At 39.3% G+C, this 23653-nt stretch overlaps 1 protein-coding gene across 2 annotated transcripts in view; it reads right to left on the reverse strand.

Annotated features, from left to right (window-relative positions):
• prkcbb (protein kinase C, beta b) overlaps positions 1 to 23653 on the reverse strand; it is a 143392-nt gene that overhangs the window by 83997 nt on the left and 35742 nt on the right. For both annotated transcript variants that reach the window (XM_081384997.1, XM_081384996.1), the window contains exon 4: positions 3957 to 4068. In XM_081384997.1, coding sequence (XP_081241123.1) covers positions 3957 to 4068 — 112 coding nt within the window. The remainder of the gene's footprint in view (positions 1 to 3956; positions 4069 to 23653) is intronic.

Raw genomic sequence — 23653 nt, forward strand, 5'->3', positions numbered from 1 at the left:
AGGCCATAAAAATCTCAGACCAACATGTAGACTGCATCAAATGTCAGTAATATAAAGTAATATCACTTTATATATATATATATATATATATATATATATATATATATTTTATAGTTTATATACACCTTGCAGAATTTACAAAATGTTAATTACTTAACAAAATAAGAAGGATCATTCAAAATGCATGTTATCTTTTTTATTGAGTACTGTACTGCATATTATATTTTACATTAAAAGATGTTTACATATAGTCCACAAGACAAAATAAAAGCTGAATTTATAAAAATGGCCCCATTCACGTTGCATTAACAGGACGTAAAATGTAAATTTTTCTTATTTTGTTTAAAGATCAGAAGATACAGAAGATAAATACAGTACATGTTTCCCACAAGACAAATTAAGTACAATCTTCAAAAGTTCAAAAAGTTTTCACATTGTAAATGTGTTGTGTTTCCTTCTGGAGCATCAGTGAATGTTTGAACATTTTGTAATAGTTGCATATGTATCCCTCAAATGTCCTGTGTGAAAAAATGGATCTCAAAATCATACAGTCACTGGGTTCAAATATGCAAAAGATGCTGGAAACCCAAAGAATTTGCGGGAGCTGGAAGAATTTTTTCAGGACAAACAAGGAACTCATGAACAACCATCAAAAAACAGTTGTGGACCATCCAGGTAACTAGACACAGTATTAATATATATATTATATATAATATAATATATATACACATTCACAAAGAAAATTGGTGTCCTTAAAGGTTGGATTTTTCCTAATTTTTTTAATTAAGGCATTAAGTTCAATTTTCAAAAGATGATTTTTTATTCCTCTTTTTAGTCAACTTTAGCATGGGTGTCTAAACTTATGCATAGCACTGTATATAAATAGATATATAAACAACGTAAAAAGGCACACATAAAAGTGACAACATTTCTCAATATGACTGTACAGTATGACTGTTCTTTTCTGGTGAGCATAATATATATATGGTCACAAATAATATATTATGTATTATAAATATACATACTGCCAACAGGCATGTATGCAGTGGACAGCGAGGTGACTCACTAGAATTTGGAACAAGGGAACAGTCTTTCCTGAAGGTTGAATATCTGACCAGGAACAAACCAGTCATCAGTTTGTACTCTCCTGCTAAAAACATCAACAGCCACCAGCACATGTGTTTTGGATGCTGGTGTGCTTCCTAACTAGCTAAACAAGCAAGCCCAACCAGCTACATCAGAAATACTCGAAGCTGGTCTTTCCAGCAAGGTCAATAGGGGCTTTATGATGAATTCACTGTTATGATGCTTTTGTTGTGTTGGATGCCACAGGCCAAACACAAGCATTCGGACTCAACTTAAGTTTACATATCAATTAGCGAAAAAGCACTCTGAATTCAGACTGCTTATGAAAACGACTGTGAAACAAGCAAACGCACAAGAACATACTTGTGAAACACACACAAACACTGTAATTCCTCATGCACTGCAGCAGTTCTCCACAGTTCAGTCAGAAGTGTGACGGAGCGCAAGCCATAGCTGGAGTGTAAACACTGTAGAGGGCCCCGGAGAAGACGACTCATGCATTGGAAACTAAACAAAGGTAATTATAGCTCTCTCAGTCTGCAACCATAACAACTTTGTGTCAGGTTTCAGTTGAAGATGCTGAGCGCCTCATCTTTACGCCACCTGTCTGCTCACTTGTTAGTCTGTCTACCTGCCTGTCATACATTAATAAGAGTAAAGAGCGGCCGGTAAATATGCTGTTATATCAATGAATATGTGTAAGCCAACAATCAGGAATGAGGCGGTGAATATCTGTGCCCCGGAGGCTCAGACAGCTGCTAAGTGAGTGAAGCATTTTGAATGTTTTATGTATTGGACACTGGATAAGAGGCTGGCTACCGTGAGATGGAAAATCTCTTTTCACTCAGGTGCTTTGTGAGCGGGACTTCATACAGCCTGGTTATGTTCTCACTCAGGATATTCGCCTCGCAGGGATAGGTAACACACACAGATCACTCAACCGTCATACTAGGGTTGCATGGTTTCTGTACAAATGGCATCAGAAAACAGAATAGTACTGTTCAAAAGCTAACAATGTGCTGCTATTATTATTTGGCAGTCCAAACCAACTTGATGTAAAATGTGAAAGCAAACACTAAGTTAGGGGTGTCAAAATGCATCAGTGGATGATTTGAGAATGAAACATTTTAATTAATTTATTAATAACAGATGCAGAGTAAGTGACAACTACACTACTGAATCCTAACTTTTGATGTCCTATAGTCAAACGCATGGCTGGACTGGCTATTGGGCATACCGAGCATTTTCCCGGTGGGCCGACGTGCTTTTTGGGCCGATACATCTCATACTCATACATACTTTTTATTATTATTATTTTATTTTTTAACGGCCCATAAAATTTGTAGATTGGCGGCCCATTCGTTTTGTTTTGTTTTGCTTAATTGGCGGCGCTGGGTTTGTGCCGGTGTAATGCATTGGTCAAAAAAAGTCAGTGTTAGTTTTTTTTTCTGACAGACCAGCCCATGAAACACGTAGATCAGCGGCCCATTGGCTCTTTTCTTGTTTGACACTGGGCTGGCCCAATCACAACTTTAAACGAGTGAGCGAGCGTGCAGCAGTGTCAGTGTGTATCTGTCAAAATTGTCAGCGAGATGGAGAAGAAACGCAAGGAATGTGCAGAGAAATAGCGTGAAAAAATAGAAACAGGCCCTTAAAGCAGACACTGTAAACTGTGTCAAAATATACGTTTTCTGACCTTCATCAGCTCCAGCGGCAGATGATGATAGTGAGGAGGATCAGGAGAGAGATGATAGAGTGTAGAGTCCGCGGTAAGCAGAACTACTTTCAAAACACTTAGGCCATGTCATGAGTGTAGGAACCCATAACCCAGTTACAGGTTATTTCCACATCTGCATAGTTGACGATTACTGCAATTCACTAGAAATTTAATGAGAGGCGTTTGTAAACCATGTTTTCCGCCAAAATAAAAGCTTGATGCAGTTTGGGTCAAAATAAAAGATCATCATGTGCTTATCTCTTTCAAGTATAGAAATTGGTACAACACCAATTATGAAAGTTTCCTTTATTTTTTAGTGCATTTGTTTTACAAAATATGGCTATTACTGTCATTGGATTAATATTATAACTATTATTATGTAGTAAGTGTAATGTAGACATGTAACTAAAAGAGGTTTGAATTTTTCTTTGTTTAATTTGCACACTGAATATGGGTTGGAGCTTTTAATTTTGAACTCTCAAAGTGCACCAGATTGATGAAATTAACATTAAAATGCACAAAATTTTCTCACGGGGGGCATGCCCCCGAACCCCCCTAGAAGGACCGAGGTCCCACCACCATAGTTTTAACAAAAATCCTGTAAGAAACACTTGTATTGATATGCCAATGCAGCTTATAGCTTGTTTTAGGATTCATCACTGTGGAGTATAGTTCAACTGTAATAATAAATGTCAAATTTTTACTTATTTCATCTGTTAACCCTCACTCGTTCCTATACTCACTCATTACATGGCATTAGTGGTTTTAATGAATAGGAGTTGGTATGCATAAGGGCGTGCAAAGATGGGTGGTGTTTATGATCATATAGTGGGCCGGTCTGGGCCAAAATGCCCGGGCCGATTTTTTGCCCCAGTCCAGCCCTGGTCAAACGTACAACATCCATTCCACAAAAAGAACTTGCATCCTGGGATCAGCTTTGGACTAAATGCTAATCTTTTCATAAATTTCATTTTTCAAACTCATTCTAGTAAAACATGTGAAATGTTCCTTTACCCAGGGTTAAAAGCAGGGTTAAGAAAGACAATAACCCAGGGTTAAGCGCAGTGTGAAAAGGCCATGAAATTCTACCAGAAAAATGATTATGTGTGTTTAAGCGTCTCAGTGGAAGTCAAGGAAAGTGAGAGATACCCACGGTCACATCTCATGCCCTGGTGGATGAGTCCGTACAGCAGAGAGCCGCAGTGGTCACAGAAGGTGGGGCTGGAGTACGTGTGGACCTTGAACTTGTGCTTACTGCGCGGGTCCTTCAGAGAGACACACAAAAAAGAGAGCAATCAGCCACGTTAGCTATAAATAAGCATTACCAGACATATTGGGAATTAATGTTGATTGCAATAACACAAATACAAGGTGCAAAATAATCTTAAAGTGGAAGTACATTTAAAACAAGCAGAAGAGAAAGTCACAGAGGAATTTAAACAGGTATCAATGGTATTTTGCATGTTAAAAGCACAGGTGAGGCAATGAGAAGTGGGTGAGAATAGCCAGTATATAGCTTTACAATATTTAAATTTGAAACTTTTTTCGGTGGGTAAAAGGAAACATTAGAAATCAGAAATAAAATCCTAAATGTTTGAAACCAGTTGGATTGCTACTGCATCCACAGCACAAAATTACAATACACTTCACATTGCAGATGTGTGAGACAAAAAAGTCTGTATTATATAATGTACACACACACACACACACACACACACACACACACACACACACACACACACACACACACACACACACACACACACACCATTCAAAAGTAAGATTTTTTTGAATAACTATTGAAAAAATATTTAAAAAAAATGCTATTTCAAATAATTTTGTTATGTTAAACTCAAAGAATTTATTTCAAATAAAATGATAAAAATCCTTTGAAGTGTAGATTCAAAAGGATACATTTATTTTTCAATTTTGTTATTTGATATAACCTAAATAAAATATTATTTTTTATGAATTTAATATACAATATGATATATAATAAAGCCATATATTAATAACATTTAACATTATTTCATTTATTATTATAACATTAAATTCACCATTGATTAGTATTATATAGATTATGCATATTTTCGTGCATCACATTTTTTTTGTCCCTCCTGTTTACATTCACAGTTATTCCGGGTAGATACTGGAGGTTGTCTACAGAGCACTGCCACCAGAAGTGACATTGGCAGGATGACACCTGTGACCTGAATGATACTGGAGCACCGGGTCAGCAGGGCACTGCCAGTCAGCTGCGACACTGGCACACCAAAGAACACTTCCTGTCCGCCTTCCCCCAAGTTTTGCATCCATTATTAATTAAGCAGGGGCTCTTTTATGACATCCTATTCATAAGGTGCTGTTTTAATATTCTCCCTCTGAATACAGCTCATGGTGGCGATGACACTTGCACAAAAAGAGAGTAGCTTCCATACGGCCTGTGGCCTGAGCACACAGAGAGCATATGTAGCACACACAAAGTCCACAGGACTGTGTTACAAACTCTTACAGTGGAAGAATATGCAATGAGAAAAGGTCAGAGTGAATTTACAGAGGCTGCCCTCGCATCCAAGAGCACACTGTGTAGGGAAGCAGAGGTGATGATGAGGCTCTCGGTGGGATGCAATGAGAGAGAGAGTAGGTGGATGAGGCGAGAGAGAGAAAGAGAATAAGGCTACATAACAGCTTTAAAATAAAAAAATCACAATAACAACTTACAAAGGGGTCGAAGTTTGGCAAGGACTGTTAGCCTCTGCTAGTAGATACTGTAACTACACACTCTGCAGGCTAAAAGTATTTTTCTCCATTGACGGCCATTTAAAAGTAGCCATTTATTCAGACAAATACTTACGCAAGCATCATGCATTACCGTGCAAAAGTTTGAGGTTGGTAAGATTTTTTTTATGTTTTTGAAAGAAGTCTCTTTTGCTCACCAAAGCTGCATTTATTTAATAAAAAATACAGTAAAAACATTAATAGTGTGAAAATTCTCATCTTCACTCCAGTCTTCAGTGTCACGTGAAATCAGATTCAGAAAACAGTCTGATATGAAGATTTGCTGCTCAAAATTCATATTGTTATCAATGCTTAAAACAGCTGTGCTGCTTAATACTTTTTTTTTTGAGGAAATCATTATTATTATTTTAGGTTTCTTTGATGAATAGAAAGCTCAAAAGCATTTATTTGAAATGTAACATTATAAATGTCTTTACAGTCACTTTTGATCAATCTAATGTGTCCTTGCTGAATGAAAGTATTAACTTAGTATCTACTGCTAATATTTCATTTTATAATTGATAGTTTATCAATTGCTTTAAAAAATAGGCTAGTTTTTGTCATAGTTGGATAGATTGGCATGGACCGATTCTTTGCATCCTCCATTAGAGTGGATCCATTTTCTTGCTTTTTTCACCAGACCAGATGTGAAAACATCAATTTGGACGGCACTGCACAAGCAACCAAACCTAAGCAACCCATTAGGCAATAAACAAACTGCACTGAGCAAACCACAAAACCTGCATGACCCAGTGGGCAATTTGGATAGCAATATACAAACCACTAGAGCTGCACAAACCAATTACATTCTAACCAGTGCACTTTCGAAGCTTTATGGAAAGTGGCTAAGTGCTTAATTAAAACCATATTAAACATCTCTGACATATTAAACAGCATCAAGGAAGCTCTTGGAAACAAAAAAAGGGAAGGCGTTTCTATCTATACAGTACATTAAGTGCAAAGTATAATCAAGCTATAAAGCCTGGGCCTCCATGAATTATGAATTATGGACCAAGCTATCCATTTTCTTCGTGCCATCAAAATTTACAAGCTATGATTGTGCTTTAATTATTAAGTGCTTGATGGAGTGAGAAGTACAGAACATGGTGATGGAAAAAATGAGAAAAGCTTGCAAAACGATTGCATTTCCATCACAAAAAACGTTTGTGATTGAAATAATATGAGATTGGAGATAAAACTATACTCATGGCTTTTGTGAATAAATACAAACATTCTCAGGAGAACACAATACTTTGCGAGAGAACATGAAAAGTTTTGCGAGAGAACGTATCATTTTTGCTCCAAATATTTTTTCCATCCACCCTTCCGTAGAAACCGAGTCTGTGAAGAATAATGAAACAGGGAAGAATGAAACTACGTTTGCAAAATTATATTTCACGTTGGTTGACTAGTTGACCAACTGTCATATTTTGAAGAATGTTTCAAATGTTTTTGTCAATACAATGAAAGTCAATAGAGCCCAAAACAACATAAGACCCCGTAGAATTTCATTGTATGGAGAGAGAGAGAAAAAAAGCATTTTCAACACTTCTTTTGTGTTGGAAAGAAGAAAGCCATACAGTTTTGGAAAAACCGGGCGAGTAAATAATGACAATTGTTGTTATTTAAGTGAACCATCCCTTTAAGAAAGCACCGTTTTCGGGTTCAATGCATCCTTATGCAACTTGCATAATAAACATTCTTGCATTCAGAAACAGTCCAACATATTGGTACATCACATGGCACCACAATTTACTGCAGTATCTAAAGCGGCACAGATAACAATGTGACGGGACACGGCTGTGAAGGTCCATTCAAACAAATGAAGGCACAACAGAAGAGGGCTGTGAAATGCAGAGTAGGTGCAGGTGTGAAGGGGCCTTTGTAGACTCATCTGAATAGTCCAATGACAATGTCTCCCCTGTAGCGCTGGCCCTTGCGACAAAACACAGATTCGCTCATAATAAAGAGAACAGACACAGTATAATTCATTTGTATTATAATTCCCTGTCATCTTATACAGATGAGACACAGGGAGCAGCATACAAACAATAACAATGAAAGCCTGCCCTGCAGATGAAATTAAGCCCAGCATATGGGTGCCTGTCCAAACAGGGATCCATAGACAGGAAAAACAAAAAGTGACAAATGCAAGTAAAATCATAGCACCATCTTTATCACGTTCAATTTGACTGCTTCTTTGCAGACTGTGAAAGAACGTGTTATCTGTTTTAGGAAAATCAGTGATATTGATCTTGACCTTCTTAGTCATACTATTTTTCAGAGAGTTTGTCTCTCTGAAAAAACATGTTGTTTCTTTTAAGAGATCATCTCCTTGGTATACATCCGAGTTGCGCGAATTGAAGGCGATAGGCAGGCAGTTGGAGCGGAAATATAAAAACAGTTCATAGATCAATGTTTGATCAGTATCAGATTGAGTATCATAATGCTCTCAAAGCTACAAAAGTGGCATATTATTCTACTATTATTAATAGTGACATCTCTAATCCCAGAGTTCTGTTTAGAATTGAGAATATTTATAAAGCCACTGCCTGTGAGGATGATTCTGAGCTTGTTGAGGTGCAATCTCCTAATCTCTCTGGTCTCGTTTTTTCAAGTTTCAGTGCTGTTGATTTTGACTTTATTTCGAAATTTGTTTGGTCAATGAATTCTACTACTTGCATACTTGATCCACTCCCTACAACTGTTTTGAAAAACTGTCTGCCTGTTATTGAACCCACATCACTGCTATTGTCAATGCTTCACTCAATACAGGGAATGTCTCTTCTGCTCTAAAAATGGCAGCAGTTACGCAAGTTCTTAAAAAGCCTGGGAGTGATATCACAGATATGTTAATAATAATAATAATAATAATAATAGATTTTATTTGTATTGCACTTTACATTTGGAACAAATCTCAAAGTGCTACAGTTAAGATCATTTAAGGGTGATAAAATACAAATAGATTTAATAGCTAAAAGTCATAGGTTCTCCTAAAAAGAAATGTTTTTAGTTCTTTTTTAAAAGTCTCAATAGTTTGAGGTGCTCTCAGATGGTCTGGGAGGGCATTCCAAATCCGAGGAGCGGCAGAACAGAAAGCCCGATCACCCATAGTGCTGAGCTTAGTCTTGGGGAGAAGGAGGCGGTTTGATTTTGTTGAACGGAGGGATCGAGTTGTAGTTGAAGGTGTGAGAAGTTCTTTCAGATATGGGGGGGCATTTCCATAGATGCACTGGTGGGTTAGAAGGGAGACCTTATATTCAATCCTGGCGGAAACAGGAAGCCAGTGAAGTGCATGGAGAATGGGTGTGATATGCTCGTATTTTCGAACTCTCATCAGGATCCTTGCAGCACTGTTCTGAACATACTGTAGTCTCTGCAAGCTTTTGTTAGGGATCCCGATGAGAAGTGCGTTACAGTAATCCAGTCTGGAGGAGACAAAGGCGTGGACCAGTTTTTCAGCATCTGCTAAGGTGAGTGTGGGACGGAGTTTTGCAATATTTCTGAGATGGTAGAAAGAAGTCTTGCAGAGGTTTTTGATATGGGTTTCGAAGCTGAGTTGTGGATCAAATCTTACACCAAGGTTGGTGACAGTTGTGGATAGGGGAATGTCATGACCAGAGATAGTTAATCCAGTTATGGAGGAAGACTGGGTTTGATGTGGTGTGCCAACAAGAATTGCCTCAGTTTTGGAGCTATTTAACTGGAGGAAGTTGTGTTTCATCCACACCCTTATCTCCTCCAGACAGGCAGTGAGTGTTGAAGACGGAGATGGTGTTGATGAAATTGCAGAGGTGTGTGTTTCCGATTTCATATACAGTTGCGTGTCATCAGCGTAGCAATGAAATGAGACTCCATAGCGGCTAATGACATGGCCGAGGGGGATGATGTAAATGATGAAGAGAATGGGGCCAAGGACTGACCCCTGAGGGACCCCGCAGGTAACTGTGTGTTGCCGGGACCTTGCACTTCCAAGTGAAATGTACTCTGTTCTGTTAGTGAGGTACGATTTAAACCAGTTAAGAGCAGTGTCAGTGAGTCCAGTGGTTTGATGCAGCCGGTTAAGGAGTATGTCATGATCCACTGTATCGAAAGCAGCAGACAGATCGAGGAGTATGAGGAGGGATGGTGAACCTGCATCAGCTGTCATCCGTAGGTCATTTGTGACTCTAACCAGGGCTGTTTCTGTGCTGTGTGCAGAGCGGAAACCAGACTGAAATTTTTCGAAAAGATTGTTGTATTTGAGATGATCCTGGAGGTGGGTGGCGACAACTTTTTCCAGTACTTTAGAGAGGAATGGGAGATTTGAAATGGGCCTGTAATTTGCAAGCACATCTGGGTCAAGGGTGGGTTTTTTGAGAAGTGGTCTGATTATGGCAGTTTTTAGGGCAGATGGAACATTGCCAGACTGGAGGGACTGGTTTATTATAGTGGTAATCAGAGGACTTAGGACAGAGGTGCTTACTTTCACTAGAGCTGTAGGAAAAGGGTCGAGGGCACAGGTGGTGGGTTTCATCCTTTTGATTATCTTTTCAACCTCTTGCAGTGAGATTTCTGGAAAGCGATGTAGGGGGTCAGAAATTGCAGGCTGTGAGTGGATAGTCAGGGTGGATAGGGGTGAGGATCCAGAAAAGGTAGAGTGAATTGAGTCTATTTTTGTTTTGAAAAAGTCCAGAAAAGTATTACAGTGCTCTTCTGTAGTTTCTGTAAGTGAGGGGGTTTGTGGTTTGAGTAGATGATTTATGGTGGAGAATAGCTGTTTGGAGTTTCCGGGACTATTTCTGATGACATTCGAGTAGAAATTTGACCGTGCCTCTGTAAGTGACTTTGAGTAGTCCTTTCGGTGTTCCCGGAAAGCGAGCTTGTGCACAGTGAGACCTGTGGCTTTGAATCTCCTCTCAATGGCACGCCCAGCTGCCTTCATTTTTCGCAGTTCACCGGTATACCAGGGGGCTGATCGAGTGAAAGTGACTGTTCTGGTTTTGACCGGGGCATGAAGATCCAGAATGCTTCTGAGGGTGTTATTATAATAGTCCACTGATTCCATGGGTGGTAGACAGTTTACAGAGAGGAGATGCTGGAGATCGGATGTCATAGTCTCTAGGTTGATATTTTTCAGATTTCTGAAGCAGATTTGGCGTTTGGGCTTGATGAGGCTGGATGGTGAAGACATCTTCATGGAGATGGCCTTATGGTCAGAAACTCCCAGATCATACACCAGAAGATTGCTGAGATAAACAGAGTTTGTAATGACTAGATCGAGAGTGTGGCCCCTGGTATGAGTTGGGGCATCGACAAGTTGTGTCAGATTAAAACAGTCGAGTAGTTGGAGGAAATCTGCTGCGAAACGGCAGGTTGAAGAGTTTACATGAATATTCATATCTCCAAGTATAATGATGTTAGCAGACATTGTACAGAAAGTTGAAAGAAGATTGGACAACTCTGGGATGAATGATGAGTTTGGTTTGGGTGGCCGGTAAATAAGAAGTATCGTAGTAGAAAGAGGGTGCTTACATTTAAATGCTAGGCATTCAAACGAAGACAGCTCAGGCAGAGTTATAGGGGACAAGATCAGATCACTTCGGTGGATTACGGCCAGACCACCACCACGCCCTGTGCTACGGGCTTTCTGTAAGTAGCAGTAGCCAGGGGGACAGGTCTCGTTTAAAACAGAATAAACATCTGGTTGATGCCAGGTTTCTGTAAGGCACATCATATCCAAACACTTTTCTAGAATATGATCATGTATGAGGCAAGATTTGTTTGTGATGGATTGTGCATTAAAAAGTTCAATCTTGATATTCGATGCAGCAGTGTGTCTCTGTATTGGCCGAAGTAGACTGAGATCCACTCCATGTTTTCCGCGATTTCCATCCAAGTCAGTGTGTAGCGTTGTCATGGAGACTTCAGCACTACTAATCCTAGAAGTGGCGGTGCCCTGATGACGTGTCCGAGATGCGACGGTGCGCACGCCAGACCAGATGGATGGGATGTTGTGATCAGACCGGGATAAAACAAACTTTCGACGGCAACTTCTGTGAATGTAACGGGGCCGGCGAAGGAGTTCAAGATGTTTAATGACTGATGTACACGGAGGAGTGGTATAGTTGTTGAATTCCTTAAGTTGAATGGCGGAATAGTTCAGCATTATGCCAGTCGTGGAGAGTGGTCTGTTAGTCGTTAGCCATGCCCGTGATGCATAGAGGAAAGGCAACAGACACAGCAAGCAAATGGCTGTGACTATGGGTGGATACCTCGCGATCATCGGCAGTGACTTTGGTGAAAGCCTCACGGTAACAGGCAGTGATGAACAGATACGGGAATCCACATGAAGCGATTGAAAACTGGTAGGTAAACAGCCGCTTGAGTCATCGGAATCCGACAATCCGTACAGAACACATACAAATCCACAATGTTTACTAGTGAGCAGCGACACTAGTATAACTTACTGTATATAATACTGATAAACGTTATGCTATAGGTTATACTTCGTAACAACAACTGTTGCACTGAAAAGGGTTTTCAGTTAGAGAAAGGGAGAAGCGGCGAACAAGCCACGCCAGCGTCCTCTCCCGATCGAGCATGAACCGGGACAGTCTGTCTGTCTGAGATCAGACAGATGTTGAATTATCGACCCATTTCCAATTGACCTTTCCTGGCAAAAGTGCTTGAGTGTGTGGTTGTTGGCCAACTCCATACTCATCTCTGTACGAATAACCTACAAGAAACTTTTCAATCCGGGTTTAGATCTGGACACAGTACAGAGACTGCTCTAGTCAGGGTCTTGAATGACCTCCTCGTTATAGCCGACTCTGGGGCTTGTGGCATTTTGGTTTTGTTAGATCTTAATGCTGCATTCGATACCATATGCCACAGCATATTATTGGACAGATTGCATATGTGGACCGGTCTGTCTGGAACTGTGTTAAACTGGTTTAAATCTTACCTCTCAGATCGTTCCCAATTTGTCTACCTGGGTACTAACAGATCTCAGACTGTGCCTCTGTGTCAGGGTGTCCCTCAGGGGTCAGTTTTGGGTCCTGTTTTATTTAGTGTTTATTATCCGGTATGGAATAAAGGTGAAGCAAGGATACAAGTGCAGGAAATGAAGGATCTTTAATTAAAAATGAAACAAAAATACAAACAGAAATACCCCGAGGGGGAAAACAAAACAGACATCTCTAAACTTGACTTTGGCAGGAAAACCAGAAACACGAGGATACATAGAGTGACGAACCAGCACAGGACTGCAAACACATGGAGACTAAATAGGGAAGCAAACAAAAGAGGGTAACGAGGAAAGCAGGTAAGGAAAATTAATCAATAAACGGGTAACAGGATGGGAGGGGCTAGACAATTGACAGGAGAGCACATGGCACAAGGAAACACATGACAAGCCATGTGCTCACAACAGACAGGACAACAGGTGTGTTCAACATCGGCTGCGACTGGATGTAACCGATCGGCGAGAGTAGCCGCATGCAGGCGGGGAGGAGCTGCAAATGGAGACGTTAAGGCGGACACTTTCTGGTTCCTGTAGTGACCGCTCAAGTGGTGTTTGCATACTTTACCACAGCTGACGTGAAATAAATGCAATGTTTCTCAAATAATACACAGATTTGTCAGAGACATTTTCATTCAATACTTCATGTACTGCTTCATACAGCGTCTGTTTGAACAAGAATAAAGTTCAACATAAGCTACTATCAATGAAGTGGAGTCTACGTTTTTTAATCAGTTTTAATTTGATAAACATGACACAATATTCCATCGTAACTACATGACAATTTGTGAGCTTTAGAGGAACTAAAGGTGTTCGAATAAACACGAAACACACGTGATTGTTGTCATGCGGTGAATCCGGCCAATCGTGGAACAGCTGTGTCGCCATCAGAGCTTGTGCAGCCGCTCTTGAGAAGCTGCACTGGCTGAGTTCTCCAGCTACTCTCAAATCGCTCTCGCGGTACTTTGATGGCATACGTCACAGTCGCGTGGCGTCGGCGCTGGATCAAGTCGGACAAAATTTCTAACCGACATGCACTGCTTCAAGTCAGCCGCCGATTGGTCTTCGCAGAGCTGCATGAAGTCGAACAAGCCTTATAACACAAGCACATGACAAACCGGGGGTGTCAGAGCTCTGTCACCAAACCAAGATATAAACTAGACAGAAGTGACAGAACCCTGACAGTTTACATGCTGCCTCTTGGGCAGATCATTCAGAAGTATGGCCTGAGCTATCACTGTTATGCGAACGACAACCAGATTTATATCAGCTCTTAGCCTGATCTCTATTGTTCCTCTTCAAAACATACTGACTGTTTGTTGGAAATCAAAGGGTGGATGAAACTCAACTTTCTAAAACTAAATTGCTCCAAAACGGAAATCTTATTAATTGGCACTGCGTAATTTGGGTGTGATTTTTGTGATTCTCATTTTAAAAACATAACGAACGTTGCTTTTTTTCCATCTGAGGAACATTGCTCGTTTTAGACCTTTTCTCTCTAGGCCTGATGCAGAGAGGCTTATCCATGCCTTCATCACGTCAAGGCTTGATTATTGTAACTCTCTCTTTGCGGTTTTACCAGCAAATTCTATTAAGAGGTTGCAATATATACAAAACTCTGCTGTACGTGTTTTGACTTATACATTCTCACGCCATCACATTACTCCCGTGCTCCAGCAACTGAATTGGCTTCCAGTTCAGCCACGTATTGATTTTAAAATTCTGATTTTAACCTATAAATCAGTACACGGGTTGGCTCCAGATTACATCTGTGACTTGGTTACTCCATTCCCGCTCATTCTCTCCACTCTGCTGTCTCTCTCTCTCTCTCTGTCAGCCTTGTTGTAAATTAAAAACCATGGGGGCAAGGGCCTTTTCCTATAATGCGCCTAAGTTATGGAACACACTACCTGCATCTATAAGGGATGATGCTTCTGTAGATTGTTTAAAGAAACTTCTTAACACACATCTTTTTAGTCAAGCTTTAAATTTATAATTGTATTATTTATGTGTATTTTTTTATACTTAAATTATATTATATATATATATACATACATACATATATATATATATATATACATATATATATATATATATATATATATATATATATATATATATATATATATATATATATATATAGTTTGATTATTTTGTTTTGTAGATGCTGTAGCGCTTTGAGCCTGAGAAAGGCGCATTACAAATAAAATGTATTATTATTATTATTTATGCCAGAACTGCAGCTAATTACTTAATCTCCGAAAAACTCTTGCTTTTATTTTTTATAATTTATTAAGAAATGTTCCAAATTAGGCATATTTATCTACACACTGTCATACAAACAACCTGACAGCAGTGATACTGATTTTAGTTTCATGAACCTCAAGTTTGAAGAAACTTCATTTTGAGACTGTTGTTATTGCAAATAATGATTGAACTTGTGGTTCATTAACTGAGTCAGTAACCGCTCTGGCGGATAGTTCATTCTATGGTTTGCCAGACTGAACAGTTACTTCTGACTATGAGAGTATTTTTTTAATAATTTATACAAATAATTATACTTAAGAATAATTTTGTAATAATTATGTGCTTATAAATATGTACAACACCCTTATTGCTTATAAATATGTACAAAATATGTGGGAGAGGCTGTCGGCCTAATTGCCGCAATTGTAGCTGGTTTGGACACGGTGTAAAACAAGCCCTCACAGAAACCTGTTTGTATTTTAAAATGATTATGAAGACATTACTTAATATTATTTCCATTGGCTGGAGTAGATGAGTTCAGGTTTTACTGTCTGTGTGCAGGTGTGGGGTTTGATCACACCCCCAATCTTCAAAGCAGATGTGATCATTTAAGGCGCTTTGTTCATCACTGAACCCTCATTACAATGACAAGCGAGAGCACAGGAACTCTGTCTATTCATAAATGTCAAAGGCAGAATGGCAAAGCCAACCAGTCTGAATCTGATCAAGACTCACTGATCACAATATTAATGTTCCTTTGTGGACATCACAGAAGATGACCCTGACCATAATGACCTTCACAACAAGGGGCCATTTTTACCAGCTCTATAAATATACTGAAAAAGAGCTCAGCTTTTGTTGCAGGGAAAAGATCTTCAAGAAATATTTCAAATTTTCCACTACCAGGTTAACATAAAATGAGTGAAAACAGGGCCATGACCACCATGGACAGCTACTCCAAAATATTCAGATCAGTGCTCAACAAATGCGGATAGGTTTATTATTAAAAGACATTATTACATTCTGAATACATGTAGTTACATTCTTGGGTGTGACTAAGTGAACTGAAGCTTCTTCAGAGAGGGGAGTGGAGTGTTTGGATCGGCTGAACCTGTCATGCAAGATGTTCACAGTTCCCTCTGACAAATGCAGGTGTTTGGGAAACCCCCCCCCCCCCAAAAAAAAAAACCACAAAGCACTTCACAGGAAACAACAAGTGTTACACAGGAAAGCCACAGATTAAATTCTGACATAAAAGCAACTGAGTACTCTCTCTTATTTAAACTGTGGTCTTCTGCAAACACTCGGCAAGAGACTCTATCACTAAAAGCCCTTTCATAAGTCAGTGCTTTAACACATTGTTTGTTTGTCTCTTTTTGTATGCAGTGAAATTGTTTTATATTCAATATATTTTTACCTGCTCTACCAAGATCAGTCACTTCTCTGTGACATTTAAGATTTGATTTCAATGACTTTTCTAGGCCTGGCCTGCTGTCAGCTCAGTTTTCCCGGCGTGTTCTGTACTTTGGGCTTTTGTTGGACCCTGTTGGTGGCATTTTGGCCGTTTGAGCATGTTGAATCGACATTGGGCAGTCTGTGAGAGGGATCACTCTGATTAGCTGTTCAGCTCAGTCGAGAGGGCACTACAGAAGGCTGTTAATCTTAGATCATATTAAAATAAATATTTTTATAACTACGTGGCTGTCTGGAATGAGGTAAAGACCAACTAATCAATTAGATATCATATTCAAAAATGGTAAGCAAGCACTGCTTTGTTTACGGTTCGTACACCCGCAATCCTAGATTCCTTTACCCTTTTTGAAGGACGAATATAGATTACTGTCACCTGCTGGTATGGAGAGTTATTTTCTTTTACACAGGCAGAAAACGTAAGTGCTAGGCTTTTGTCTTTGCGGTGTTTTCAAGAGGAACTTTTTAGCCCAGACGCCAGCAACAACACAGTCAGCTTTCGACGACGCTAGATCTTCAATGTGGGTTTGGTGCATCACAGCCTTTAGCTGATTTAGCTTTCAGCCTTTAGCTGAGTCTCCAGCCTGGCCAAACTGCTGTTTAGCCGGACAGCTGGCTGGTCTCCTGACCTGACCAGCTGAAAAGTGCTCAAAACCCCGCTAAAAACAGACCAGTTTGACCAAGTAGAGTAGGCTAATTTGCATATTCATAGAACCACGTATACTAAATGAGGCTAAGGTGTAGAGTTACATTCAAGATTTTAAGGCATGAAGAATTTTTTTTAATATATGTATATAATATGTAATTTTGGTGAAGAAAGATGAGTTTTAAGGGGTAAAATTATTGACTACAGGGTTTAATATTTCCAGATATTCCATTAATTGCATTAATTGTTCATGTTCTCTGAAAAACTAAATCAAGTGACAATCACAAACTGCAAAGTTGAACCTGTCAAATGTTATGCAAATTGTTTGACAATCATTTTTGCTGCACTTGAAAAGGTGAAAGTTAAATTGTCTGAACTTTTAGCAGGGCATTACAATGCTTAATTAAGATACAACAGCAACTGATGCTTCGCTCCATACAGACTAATGCACAAAGCAACGTTGATGCGAAATGACCTTAATACTTCATAATTATCTCACCTAAGCAAGCGTACACTGCATACAAATGCCATTATGTCTGTCATAGAGGAAAACGCTGCTGTTTTTTTCTGACAATGCAACAAAGATTCTTCTGCATGCACAATCCTCCCACTTCCATGCTTCTATCACACAGCACGCATCGCACTGAGTCATCGAACAATCAGTACTAAATAAGAAGGTGCAGGCAGTTTTGTACAAAAGAGTTCAAATGGAAAGATAGGGGAGGGAGAGGAGATGCAATAGAAACACATCGCAATAGAGCCCTCCCACCCAGTGGCCTTCAGAGGGTTCCCATGGTAATGGCCAAAGCCCATCGCCCAGCAACAGGCTGGTACCTGCCACAGCGAGAGTTCACGGCGGTTGTCGCGTCTGGCTGAAGAAAAAAAAAAAAAAAAACTTGAGAAAGCTAAACATTTCTGTGTAAAGACACACATAAGCACATTTCCATTTCCTCTTTTTTTTTTCAAACTATGCACTATTATAAGACATGTTTTTCTTTAGTAGCAGCTGTAGATTATGATCATGTTGAAGAAGGGGGTTGTGGGTAGCATTTTTACCAGTGTCAGTACCACTGAGTTATGCAAAGCACAATTTCTGTGGTTCGCTTCCAGAAACGGTCATGACCAGAATTCAGAGGTTATGATTGATCATGCAGTAAATGGCACTTTAAACAAGAGGACGGTTAAGTGTTTATATATAAACAAGATAAATGGTGTATGCTTAATTTCACAATAAGGGTAATTTTATCTGTTGACTATTATCAATTATATTATCTATCTATATACATATACATGTATTTTCTGTAAGCTTTTTACAAGGTAAATCTAGGTGTTTTTTTTTTTTTTTCAAAAAAGGACACTTGGAGACTCAAGGACACAAAATAATCAAACGATAAGGAGTCCATATAATTAATACATTTATGCACACCAAAGCACCCATGAAAAATAAAAACATTACAGAAAAAAAAAATCTTTTGAGACTTCATAGTGTTTAGTATGTATACAGTGCAACAGCAAAGAGCTTGTTTACATTTTAGACAAGTCAAGTTGCCATACCGAACAGGATCACATGGAGGCGGCAAAAAATAAATAAATAAAAAATAAACATAAACCAACACCCCTGAGCTGACTGCAGTGCATACCTACTACAGTATACGGATCCATTACGAAATACTACACATCATATCAATGACAAATCAAAACATTATCCTGAATGTGTGTGGAAACAATGTGAATATATGAAATGTGTCTGTGCATAAATACAATGTATGAGCAGTGCATAAAGAGTAGCCTACACATACAGGGTTTGTTTGCGCATAAATATAACGGACTCACGCGTGCTTATAACCACGACTCCTGTGCGACACTGCAACGTCTTTACCTGGACTGCAAACCTCATCCATCAAAACTTTACTAGCGAGACACTGTATGGAAGCTTTGTTCTGCCACAGAAAAAAAAATGAAAAAGGTAACTGCGACTTTTTATCTCAAAAGTTTACATCTCGCAGAATTGTGTGATAAAAAGTCGCAATTGCGAGTTCTAAAGTCAGAATCAAGCTTCCATAGGTTTGCTTTATCCAGCCGACAAATGTAGATTTTCTGTATAATAGTGCTGTTTTGGGCTGATTGTTTGAATGAATTCGATTATATATATACAGTATATATATATATATATATATATATATATATATATATATACACACACACACGTGTGTTTTTAATTAATCATTAATGAAAGTGTGTTGTATGGTAAAAGAATCAGCAGTGTGGGCAATCCTATTTTTCTCACACACAGACAAGCTCAGTTCCGATCAGTGCAGCCATGTTTTCTTCTTAATGCTTTCTGACAAGCAAACAGCCGTACTGCTCGGCAACAGAGTGACGTTAGGTTTCTCCTTGAAACTGCTCTTTAAATAACTGCACAATGGTCTGAGCTGGAGCATATTCACACAGAGAACAGCACAGCCACACAAACAACTTACATGTGAATACACTTCTCTCTTTATACATCTATGCCTACAAGCATGAAAGGTAAATCACCCAATCAGAGAAAAGTGTGACTGGTGCAGGAAACGTGTTTATGCAAATGCCTGCCTGGCCTTATTAAACCAGTGCCCCATGGGAGCATGCAACCAGTGTGAGAGGTGTATTTATAGACATCACCCACTTCTGGCAGAGCATGTGAGCGCATCCATGACTATCCCAGCGGGATTACAAATAATGACAGTGGGGAGTGGGAGATGCCGTGGAAATTTCTAGAAAGGGTTAAGCTTTGTGAATGGCATAGGAAGAAAAGTGAGCCTAAGGGGGTCTCTTTGTGTTTCTAAAAACATTTTTAATCGACCCACAATATTTCCTAACCAGTTATGAGACATCCATAATCATCCATGAATTTGTGTGTGAATATGTATGTGTGGGTGCCACACAGGGCTCCAGACTGCGCCTAAAACGGCCACATTTGCGACCAAAAATATTCATTTGCGAGTGATATTTTTGCTGAGGTTGCCACTAGCGACAATATAAATGTACTTTATGATTTAAAAATTGCAAGGAATGCCTTTTTACTTGCGTGTTCTATGAAGAGTAACCCATCACATCTGTTATTGTGTTGTTGATGTAATAAAATGAGACATATGTATTCAGATGGGATTATTAGCAGGTCATTTTTCCCGATCTTTTTTTACAGACGGTAAAAGTCATCGTAATCTTTACTGACATTGTCCATAATGATTACTGAGAGGGCACTAAAATCACAGAGAAGCTCAATAATCGCAATAAGCTTTGTGTTTTAAAACATTTCTTTTAATATGTTTGTTACTTGTAATAACCAGTCTCAGCTTTCAAATTCTGTCAGTTTATACAATCAATAAATGTGGTTTTGTGGCTCTTTAACATGCCGTGACTAATCGCTGTATTGACTTAGTTCAAGCAGTGTGTGAAGCGACCATTTCTTCCTCTTTACTACTAGTTATAGCACCAAATGAACATGGATGGACATCAGAAGAAATTATGAATGATACAGCACAATTTACTGAAATGACTCATGTAATCGCTCAACCACAGAAAGATGTCACCATGTAAACACCGTCACATAACATTACATTTACCACAGAAAAGTCATTCAAACATAACAAACTCGTTAGTCAGCAAGACAAAAATACCTATAATAAAATCATTTTGTTAAATATATGCACTATATTAAATTAAATATTGTTTCTTGAAGGGGTACTTCAACGCTGGCAAAATGGGCTTTAAATAAAACTTGACTGTCTAAGCATGTAGAAAGGTGAACATTTTGTTTTTACAAATCTGTGCTACCTGACTAGAGAAAACAGAGATAAAAGGCTGTTGTCTTCCCTTTTGCCTACCCTTTTAGGAAAACTTCAACACCCATAATGCACTGAGCATGTTGCCATCCAAGGCCAGAAGTATAATCTGTAGGTTTCACGTAAGCACTGGAGCTGTCAAAAGTCAAAATGTGTCTTCCGGCAGATTTTTGCTGAAAAATAATTATGAATTTCCCAGTCCAGGTAACACGGAGAATGAGTAAACATTCATTTACATTTAATACCGACATTGAAACAGTACAAAGTGGGCTGAAATTCAGCAAAGTTACACTTAAACCTGTTGTCTACATGATGAAAAAAAAAATGGAAGGAGCTAAAAATTTTAATTCAGCACCATCTCTATGATTGCATGTGAAGAGCTGCCTTTCGCCAAATTTACCTATCAGATATACCTAGTAAAGGAAAATGGATTGGATATGCAAGACATATGACAACGTTTATAGGATGCATTGAGGAGGAGGCCAAACTACTCTCAATGGCAAAGTGATGCTGTAATGATTCACGTCTGTGTTCCTCTGTCTTGTCCCGTGTTTAGCAGTTCCCCGATATGTTGATTAGTCTCCCCAGGTGTTTCTGATTAGCCACGCCCCCTTGTTATCTTGTTTAGCTTGTTTGCCTATGTATTTAAGCCCTGTGTCTAGTCTCAGTCTTTGTGAGTTCTTGTTACTGTATTTTGGCTGTTTGGTTCTTGTGTCCTGTTTCCCTAGTCTGAGTTTGTCTAGTTTTGTGTTCATTTAATGAAGTTTGCTGCATGTGGATCCTGCTTCCTCCTATCATTCAACCCCATTGTTACAGATGCAGACATAATTATGGTTTGACACTGGCTCAGATTCTGTGTAAAGTACAATTCTTTGTAAGTGTATATGGTAGTCAAGTTGGAAAAGATGTTCAGTTCCCACTTTGTAAACCTTAGTTACCAAAACATCCAAAAGATGGATGATAATGCTGATGCTGCAAAACGAGGGCAGACGTAAAAACATGACAGGAAGACTAAAATTAAGCGTTAAAAAAAATGTATGTGGCACTTAAAAAAAAAACAATTTGCCACCTATTTTTGTCTTCTAGGAGAAATATCTCCCCTGTTTCTCATGCCAGAAAGGTAGCAATGCAGGTAACAAGCTGATGACAGCATTGGAACAATTGGCTTGGCTGCTATAGCCAATTATTCCAGAGGAGCTGTGTGTCTCTATCTGCAGCATTTTTAAGAGGTGACGATCACCGAGGCTGAGAGTGAGAGGATCAACTGGGAAACTCTTTCTCTCGATTTCAGGCCCTGTTTACACCTGGTATTAAGAAGCATTTTCATCAATTCGATCACAAGAGGACGACGCAAAATATAGCTGTAAACAGAGTCTAAAACGTTTTGAGCTTGTCGAGTTTTGACCACTTTCAGAGGTAGTCGAAAATGCATTCAACCAGAACGCTTTCATAGTGTAGTTGCTCAAGTGGTCAAATGCATTCGAACAACCACAAAAGACTTCCTACTGACCTAATGCATAAACATTATGGGAAGCGAACTAGCTGTTCGGCGTGGTCTTGCGGCCATCAGATCAGAAACTAAAGTATGTTTTTCCGTCGTCTCTGGTTGCATTCATATGTAAATTGCGCAAGCTTATTTCGTCCATTACACCGAAAGATCTGAAAAAGTCCATACATCCCCGCCCATAGACCCTCCCCTTGAAGAAATCAGGACAGAAGTGGTTGAAAGTGGACAAAAGAGATGGATTAAAATACCAGGTGTAAAAGGGAATGTGTTTACCTCGTCTACTTGTGATCTGATCGACCAAAACGCATCTTAATAACAGGTGTAAACAGGCCCTTGCAATGGCTTATGCGCACCAGAGTCTGCCGACAGCAATGCTGATATATCACTAATTTAAATGATTTATTAAGAAAGTGAACTGATCCAGCATCTGAGGGAGGGAGATATAAAATGAGATATTTTAAGTTGTCCAAGAAACCAGTGGGCGTTAAACACCCAAGATTGAATGTGCGAAAGACACTTCTGATTTATAAAACCCTTACTGATCAGAGCCAACAGTCCTTGTAATGTCTGACAAACTCCTTTTAATACAAAACACAGAATTTGTCATAAGAAAAGCGAGCAAAAACAAGTAGACGCTCACATGTCCATGAACCCACCTGAAGTCTGTGCAGTGAAAACCAACGGTCTGGTTTTTTATTGCACAACTGCATTCAGAGTTGGGTTTCAATACGATACAGAGCTCTTATAACGTGAATGAGAGTTTAATGAGACTACCGGTACAGAAATCCCTTGGTCCTATGTCTAATTAGCCCACTTCTATAATTGAAGCCTAAAACGAGCCCCTTCGAAAACATATTTGAGTCTGCCTTGCTTGGCTGTCTTTGACATTGACTATATTTATACCTATAATCCCCTTTAGTGGCTCTTCTGAGACTAGCTAGCAAATTTACACAAGAAAAAACTAATGACAATGTCACAAGGCCAAGGCTTCATCAAATATATATCATGCCCAGTTTACTGGCACACAGACGTCCAGAGCGCACACGGTTTTGGCAGAACTTCTAGACCGGTGGAGAACAAACGTGAAAACAGAATTAAGCATGAACCTCATAGCCGCGGCTCTGGAGGAGGATGAAAGGGCGCGTTTCATCTGCATGAATGAGATGAATGGCGAGGCTTCTTAAGGAAGTGGTGGAAAGAGCCAGATCACTAATGTGGATTGAGGTGTGGAAATGTGTTAACGAAATCCCATCAACATTCTCCATTTTAGATCACTCTGAATCCCTTTGTGGAGCGTCTGCCAACCATGTCATTTCGCCTGGGCCTGCTGGGTGTACTATGTAAATATGACGGTATTCTAGGCAAGGGAGCCGAC

Source organism: Scardinius erythrophthalmus (genome assembly GCF_964197995.2).
Source record: "Scardinius erythrophthalmus genome assembly, chromosome: 1".
Taxonomy (NCBI): domain Eukaryota; kingdom Metazoa; phylum Chordata; class Actinopteri; order Cypriniformes; family Leuciscidae; genus Scardinius; species Scardinius erythrophthalmus.